Below are 9,242 nucleotides of genomic sequence, written 5' to 3' on the forward strand. Positions count from 1 at the left end.
ACCCTTTATGTATACACAATGCCAACTGTGTTTGTGCTGTCAAACTATAGGGCTCAAAGCAGCCCACATGTAAACACACAATGCTCTTGCACTCAGACACACTTATATATTGGGTTAAAACATATATATCGGTGTCCAGTGCTATCCCAAAGCCACAGTCCCTTCCCAGAGACTATTATCCCACTACTACTATAGGCACCATCTCTCACTACTATACCTGCTATCCCACAGTCATAGTCCCTTCCCAGAGACTATTATCCCACTGCTACTATAGGCACCATCTCTCCCTACGATACCTGCTATCCCACAGTCACAGTCCCTTCCCAGAGACTATTATCCCACTGTTACTATAGGCACCATCTCTCCCTACTATACCTGCTATCCTACAGTCACACTCCCTTCCCAGAGACTATTATCCCACTGTTACTATAGGCACCATCTCTCCCTACTATACCTGCTATCCTACAGTCACACTCCCTTCCCAGAGTCTATTATCCCCACTTGTACCTTTAGCACCATTTTCCCTAACAAACACAGGGTACATCCTGGAAAATCTGAAAGACTGCTGTGACCCTAGTGCAACCACCAAACAACCACAAGCAGTGACTGGCAGTCAGGGCAATGCAATAATGTAGATTGTAAGATCTTGTGTAAGGCCTCATACTTCCTGATGTTTTAATATTGAAAGCCACAGTCTTCACCCAAAGACATACATATTGCTGTGCTATTACAAATAAAGTACAACTGGAGAAAGGAATTAGTAGGAGAGCACATGTCCCCAAGTCACCCCGAGAGTCTGGACAGAGCCAGCATGTGTGAGCAAAGGGAAAGCAGCTTGCGACAGCAGGGTTAGGAATACTTATAGCAGGGGCTGGTGCACTAATGATATCACAACAGGCTGTGCAATTTGCATTCAGTTTGTGCGTAGCTGTGGTCAGAAGTGCAAGGCTTGCGCCATTGGATGAGCTCAGCAGCCTTTACAAATGCTCGTGCGATTCCCCACTGTCCCCATACACACTCACCACTACTGTAGAACAGATAGTTGCTCCTGGCCACAACAGCCAATCTCAACACAACCCCCCTATGATGCCCTTCTGCAACAAGTTCATTTTAGCACAGTAAATCCTTACTCCATCCGACAGCTAAACTTGCTGAAGAATGAGGGTATGGCCTAGAAAGAGGGGCATGTCCTAAAGTTTAACATTCATTAACACTTTGCAAGACACATGTTTAACTCCAAAAAGCGGCCCATTTAACCTGTGAATGGAGCGGCCCTTCTGTCTTTTGCGCGTGTGGACAGATTGCCAGTCTGGGCCTGCTATAGAGTACTTGAACTACCTCTAGCTTGTGACAATTATCAGTAGAAGAATACCTGCCTGAATGCATAATGCCAACTGTAAAGGTTGGTGGAGGAGGAGGAGGAATACTGATCTGGGGTTTCTTTCCCATGACTTGACTTCTTGTTCCACTGAAAACAAACTATAGCGCTACAATGTAGAACAACATTTTTGACAATTTCAGCATTATGGTAACAGTTTTTGGGAGGCCTTTTCCTCTTTAAGCATGATGATATCCTCATACACAAAGCAAGGACTATACAGAATTACAGCAATTCACTGAGATGGCATTGTGTCCTGTTCTCAACCCAAAGGAACTCCTGTAGGATGAATTGAAATGCTGATAATGATCCAGGCCTGAAAGCACAACCTTAACCAAATCCCACAATTTTACAAACTCATTTGGAAATCCTTCTCAGAAGACTAGAGGCTGTTTTAGCAGCAATGTGAGGACCAACCTGATAATAATATCCTTTGTTTCATAATAAGGTATCAGACACTTACGTTTTGTTTTGTAAATAGTGTGTCTCTGTATCTTTATGTGTGTATATATCAGATCTATCTATCATTTATCTATCTATATGTCTGTCTGTCAGGTAACCGACAGCAGCACAAAGTATGTGCGGTGAAACAGGAGAAAAGAGGATGGAACTATTGGGCAGGGCAAGAACTAGGGGTAGGCAGAGTAGGCACGTGCCTAGGGCGCAAAGCTGGGAGGGCGCCAGGCACGTACCTCCTCTGTCGCCTACCCCCAGTCCGGTTCCCTTCTCTGGCCGACTCTACGTACTGTTCGCGCTTTATGCCCTTCTGCAAATGTGCAAATTCACGCATGCGCACGCATGCGCACGCAAGCGCAAATTCGCGCATGCGCGCACACTAAATAGGCGCTGCGACTGCCGGGCCTGCCTAGGGCGCCTGCCCAGCATGGCCCGGCTCTGCTATTGGGTGCATTTTGGAAGGCACAGATCTTCCCTGCTAAAGGGCTGTTGTTGCTTTGGTCTCTTCTTTACTATTTCCACCAATGCTAGTTCTGACTACCTGTACCATTCAAACAGTGTCGCAATAATCAACTCTCTTCTAGCCAAGACTGTGTTTCTCACAATGCCTTGTGTCTTGACTGGAGAAGAGCTCACTACTGCAATATTGTTTTACTGTTGCATGTAGTCAGAACAAGCAGTGCAGAGATATTGGACAAACAGATAACGCTTTCAATATCAATTCTGTTAAAATAACGTTAAAATCATGAAACATTATTAATTTGTACTGTACTGTAAATTTGCTTAGAATCAGATATGGTTTTTATAATGTGAAATGTTACATTTGAGTGTACAAACCCTTTAAAGATCTTTAAGTTTAGAAAACAGGGTTTTTTGGAATATCTTCCATGCCATGTCCCTTATCTATTTCTTATCCCAACACACATTTTGTTTGCAAAGTATTCGTGTTTCCACTTCAATGCATATTAAAACTTTAAACTCAAACCACAAAATTGATCAGGAAATTTACAGTGTCACCAGTTACAGCTCTATTTGTACCATAATTAATTCTGCTCTGACTGAAGATACTACAGTTCTGACTATTCAACCACTCATACTGTCAAATAATTGGTTGAATTAGCACATGATTACACATGTGAGCAGTAACGCCACGTCAAGGCTTCAACCCTGTTACTGTCCATTCATTCCGGATGTAACGTTCCTCAGGGGGCCTTATAATATTATTGCACCAGTCAATAAATAACATAAATCAGAAAATAGTGAGGCTTACTAATATTTGTGAAATTTACCCTTTGCTCAGAATATTCTTAATAAGCTTCTAGTTCATCTGCAGGAGGATAAAAAAACATGTACTGGGGGGGGACCTTTCCTGGCATAGATGATTGAACTAAAAGCATTAATATTAGGGTGTGGGTTCAACAGACGTGTATGAAGGCAAAGCTTACTGTTAAATGTTAGACCCCCTTGCCCTCTTGTTACACCCTTGGTCTTTTATATCTCACATTCACTCACACATTCACACACCATTCACTTCAAACAAGTAACTGTAACTATAACTAATAACTGTAACTATAATAATTATACTTACCTGTACCTGTAGGTAGGGTCGCCATCGGCCGGTATTTTACCGGCCTAGCCGGTAAAATACCTGCCAAGGCCAGGGCCGGTATTACAAATTTACCGGCAATGTAGCTGCCGGTAAATTTGTAATACGATCAAAAGGAGCCCTCGGCCTGCCCCCAATCCCCTGCAACTTACCTTTTTCTTTGCCTCTTCTAGCGTCTGTGGGTCTCCATTGCGTGGCCCCGCCCCTTTTGATGTCACACCCCACCCCCTTTGACATCACGCCCGCCCCTTTTGAGGCCCCGCCCCCCAGCAGCCGGTAAAAAAAATTATAAAAGGTGGCAACCCTACCTGTAGGAAGGCAAATGTGTTATAAAAAACTTTTAAATAATTATATACAAAGCAAAGGTCCTACAACAGGAAGGACAGAGGATTTTCCTCAGATGGCACGAGAGTCTCCATTGGAGGCTGCAGAAAAAAACAAAAACAATAATTTAGCCAGGATGATATGGAATATTCTAACATGTGGGTATGTAATGATATTAATCCAGGACTATATTTCTAATTAATTAGCATTCAGCAATCATGTACTTAGTGCTCTTAGCTGGAAAGGGGGTGGTACTTTTTTCCATTCCAGCTCCACCCAGTCGATAGAAGAGAAGAAGGGGTGGTATTTTATATTGCCATGAGCACCAAGGCGCTGATTTGGATCCTTCTCCAGGAGCTAAGGGAATTAAAAGCAAAAATACAAAATTGTATATTTAATATTGTTACTGCTTGCCAATAATATTTCTTTGAGCTCCATGGATTCTATTACAATGATGTATAAAAGCAGAGACCATTTTCCATACCAAATAAACAATGGAGATTGAGTTCAATACTAACCCCAACCTTTACAAGGGATTGTATATGTATATTTGTGAATGTTATATTACCTCTATAATACAAAGTACCACTCTCTTCTAGTAAGTAACAGGCCCACCCACTGCTTTAGGCCACCATACATTTATTAAGAGACTATTGGGGTCCAGCACCAACACAGTAGAGGTAATTTACTTAAATGCTAAATTGCACAAGCCTAGGTGCCAATAGCAACCAATAGAACATATAGCATATTAGTCAAAACTAATTTCTAATTGGTTGTTAATGGCCACTGTAAAATTGCACAAGAGTAGTAGCTAATAACAACCAATCAGATTTTGTTGCTTTCATCTTATAGCAGATTGGTCAAAGCTAATTGCTAATTGGTTGCTATTTTGGCCACTGGACTTGTGCAATGTACCAGCTAGTTTACAACATAAAGTATATTAAAACGCATGTATAAATGAATCCCCTAATCCACAAAATACAGTAGACCCACATTTTACATTTTTCAGGGGAGCAAGAACATATATGGGGAACATGTGGTAAAACACCCATTGAAATGCATTATAACTTGGTGGGACCCCCCAAAAAACTGTAAAATGTAGGAATATTTAAAATCAGAATATGTAAAATTGAGGTTTCATTGTATACAACATATCAATGACATAGACAATTAATGGTAAACATAATAAAAGTTTGCCCTAATTCAAAACTGATTTCCCACTTAAGATTATCATTATAAAGAATGCATAAAAATGCCTAAATCCACTGCTTGATAATAAAATTTAGCTCCACATACAAAATAACAGAGAAACTAATCCACATCTCGGCAACAATAAAGATAAAAAATCTCCAAAAAGCAAATTGTGGCAGGGGCAGGTGACAGTTTAACATCTTTTCCCAGTGGCTGTGTAAGGCCCAAAGGCTTCAGGAGTAGTGAGGACCAGAGGAGGAGGTAGCAATGTCCAAGTTCGCAGTACAGATAAGGATGAGACGAGAGAATGGTCAAACAGGCAACAAGATCAGTCCAGGCAGAAGAGGTTCAAGGTCGAGGAATTCAGGCAAAGGTCGGTACACAATAGCAAAGTTTCACAAGATCACACCCAGGAGTAGCAAGCTAAAACCTATAATTGGGCACTGATGAATTTCCAGAGCTCCTTAATATAGGCCTAGATTTGGCGCCAATTTTGGACGCATCGGCGTCATGACGTGTGCGCGGACGCGCTGGCGTCAGCGACCGACGCGCTGGCGTCAGCGACCGACGCTGGCGCACATTATTGACGCCGACGTCCGTTCCGTCACCGGCGACCAATCAGAGTGCGGGAAGAGGCAGGCATCATCCGGCTGCGTCCGTGAGGAACCAGGGAGCCACCATCTTGGACGCCATCTTGGCCACCATTTTGGGAACTGATCTCGGATTCCATTACAGGCTGTCCCTTTACCTTGCAATGCACAGCTAGGTTACCAAATAAGGTATGTTAAAATTCATGGCTAAATGAATCACCTAATCCACAAAATACAGTAGATCCCCATTTTAGATTTTTCAGGGGACCAAGAAAGTCTAGGATCAAATCTGGGAAAATTTGTTATAGCAGCTTCAAGGACTCAAAGTATATAAGGACATGAGTCTGTTTTACTGCATTTAGCTAGTAAGTTAAACTTCTTCATTTCACTAATGATTACACTCACAGAAGCTAAACAGGCATTTTTTGAGATATCAGGATTTCATTTTGGTGTAAAATCCAGGAAAACATGATATAAAATCGAGAAAAAGCACCCACTGAAATGTAATATAACTTGGTGGGACCCCCGCACAAAAGTGTAAAATGCAGGAAAATTTTAAATTAGGGAATGTAAAATTGAGGTTTCACTGTAAACAACATTTTCAATGACATACAGTAGACAAAGGAATTGAAAACACAATAAATGTTTGTTCTAATTCAAATGTGATTTCCCACTAAAGATTCCCATTCCCAAAAGAATGCCTAAAAATCCCTGCTTGATAATAACATTTGGCTCCACATACAAAATAACAGACAAACGAATGCACATCTCAGCAAGACAACAAACAATAAAGATAAAAAATCTCCAAAAAGCAAACACCACAGTGGCAAGTGAAAGTTTAACTGCTTTTCCCAGAGGGATGTCCCTTTACCTTGCTGTCTCTTCTTCATCTTCTCTTGCCAATGATCTTTTTTTCTTTTCTTCAATATTTGACCTTAATGCACCTCTGTCTCCTTCTCTCCCACTCCTAGAGGGCTCAGGTACAAATATCTCTCTGAAATTCCGCATTCTGTATCCACTTTGAAAGCCAAAAAACTTGTTAGTCTCTCACCAAAACTCCTCTCTCGCCAGCAGTCCCATCAAAAGACAGTTGGACACATGTATGACTTCATCACCTTGGGCTCATGCTGGAAGATACCATTGCAGCAGCACAGGGGTACAGCTCAAGAGTTACTACAGAGCAGACATAGTTCCACATGTACCTGCAATGATTTCTGGTATGAGTCAACTTGAGCAAATGGGGGACTATGAGTATGAATATGCGTTCAGAGGTTGGTTTGTAAGGATATTGTACTTCAAAATATCTTCATAGTGAGCTTTGCCACAATCAGATATTGCATGTTAAGGGGGAAATCATGATATGAGAGGGGACATGATTATGCAAGGGGACATGATTATGCTTTACAAGTACATTAGAGAAAATTCTAGACAGATAGCAGGATATCTTTTTCCCATAAAATAGATCATCCCATCAGAGGCCACCCCTTTAGAGCAGTGGCCCATGGGAAGATTTGTCACCTGTGTTTTTTAAAAAGTGCGTTTTAGTGACAAATCGTTCGTTTTGTCTTCCAATAGACAATAATGCAAATTACTAGCGTCAAAACATATGAAGCTACTTTAAATTGAATGTCGTCCTTAAATGCCTAGAGACCCTTTTATGAGCGGTATCACTGAAATAACGTTACCATTGAAATCTATCAAAGAAAAACAGAATGGGAGATTAGCAGCCATGATAGTATGCAAATCTCACATCATGACGTTAATGCAATTTTTTTGGCAGAAATTTTAAATAGTTTTTTCCCTTGTGGATCGGAAACTTAACATGTGGCACTATAGGTACTATATGTGGCACTATAGGTAAGTAAATCACTCGGAAGCAGAAACTGACTTGTCGCCAAAACGCTCTTTTAAAAAATCGAGGGCGACTAATTTTCCCGTGTGCCACAGTCCTTAGACTAGTGCAAAAGAAGCAGTGTAGGTGGTTCTTTAATGTGATGACAGTGCGGTTCTCAGTAACTGTCATCTCAGTATACAGTATATACGGTATATTCCATTTTCAGTTTGTTATGCAGATGTTACATGTGATTAGCAGGGATACTAACAAAGCAAGCATTGGCCACAGTGTCTCTAATGATTCAGGGCAGAATGATGGGTTCAGGTACTTGGCAGTTGGCACATTACTGCCAAACACTATAAAGGAATGGGGAGTAAACAGTAGAAAACAGTAATTTCTGCAGCATTATTAGTAACATGCATGTGCTCAGTTACATGTTAGAGGCATGGAATATTACTATTTAAAAACTAACCACCCCACCACTGTTTGCTCAATTAGTTTAATCAAAATAGCACTGGGGAAAAGCAAGACAAGGTCTGATGTAGAAAGTGATACATAAACAAACAGAACCATACATCTGCCCTTCTAATTGAATTGTTGTGGACTAACTCACAAGTAGCCATCATGGGTACTGACCTGCTTGGATAGCACCATGGGCACAGTTTTGCCCAATTCACTTAGGGCACCTGTTGATCCTGTCTCTCTTCCTTTTCTCTATGACTACATGGGAGACTGGAGTTTTCTGCAAAAAGACTTGGGTAAGACAAACCATGTTAGTGCAATGGAAGAGGCTGTTAGAGGAGAGAATAGAGATCTAGGCTGGCCACATATAAGTAAATGTGAAATGGTTTCCCACTTATTTTATTTTCATGGGGGGAATCAAGAATAAAGGAGAGAAGTAAAAAATTTAGGGAATTAGGGAAAGATCAGAGCAATTCACCGCTGTTCAGGTTTCTTATGATCGCCACTTAAATATGTGCTAACCTTACAGTAACAGCAATCATTTAAACTGGTACCATGTGATATTTAAAGCAAATCTGTGTATTCGTGCTGCATAGTTCCAAAAAACACAATCATAACATCAAACTATTTTCCAATCGCTTCCTATTTGTAGCTTACAACATTTCTAATAGACAAGTGTTCTAAATAATCCCAGGGTGGGATATTACTGTATTTTGTTTAAGGATAGATTGTTGTGTTGCTTTTTGTGACACATCCCACTTTCTCATCCAATGGGAGCTTTAGTGCTGGCAACTCCCCTCTTTAAAATTATCATTGGAACACACATGTTTTGCACAGAGCGGGCCCCTTGCTGATTTAAGTATTCTATTTTTCCCCTTTCTTTTCTCTGTTCTCTGAGGGCAACCTTCCAGTTATTTGCAGGTGCCTAAAACAATTTGGGGTTCCTATTTTAAAATAAAAATAAATAGTTGTCTCTCTGCACAATTAAATATGTCAAACTAGTTTGGAAGGGCTATATTATATAGACTAGAGGGCACTGCACCTAAAAAAAACGTACAGATTTATTGACGATCAACTAAAACAATTCCGTGTTTCAGTAACTCTACTTATCCTTTAAATGTTGTCATTAGATAAGTGAATGATTATAGGACTTCATATATTTGTGATATACATTCATTACAAAGTTTCTATGGTTTTTAAACCATTCGTATTTGTATTTTTATTGAAAACAATCCCATTTAATTCTTTGCACTGGTGGCTCTGGCTTTTGAAACAATGTAACACAAGCCAACAGTTTGACAGACCTGACTTGCTGGAGAAGACTGGCTTTGCAACATTGTTTAAAAAGTAACAACCAGGAGTTAAGCAAATTCTGCTTTCAATAGCAATTACATTTACAAA

The 9,242-nt window shown here is 40.5% G+C and overlaps 1 protein-coding gene across 1 annotated transcript in view; it reads left to right on the forward strand.

The window, feature by feature from the left end:
* The first annotated feature begins 6,643 nt into the window (after window positions 1-6,643).
* Window positions 6,644-9,242, forward strand: part of LOC121399086 (4-hydroxyphenylpyruvate dioxygenase-like) — a 9,700-nt gene continuing 7,101 nt past the window's right edge. Inside the window, exon 1 of the mRNA XM_041578919.1 lies at window positions 6,644-6,762. Coding sequence (XP_041434853.1) covers window positions 6,644-6,762 — 119 coding nt within the window. The remainder of the gene's footprint in view (window positions 6,763-9,242) is intronic.

This window comes from Xenopus laevis, chromosome 1S, assembly GCF_017654675.1.
Source record: "Xenopus laevis strain J_2021 chromosome 1S, Xenopus_laevis_v10.1, whole genome shotgun sequence".
NCBI lineage: Eukaryota > Metazoa > Chordata > Amphibia > Anura > Pipidae > Xenopus > Xenopus laevis.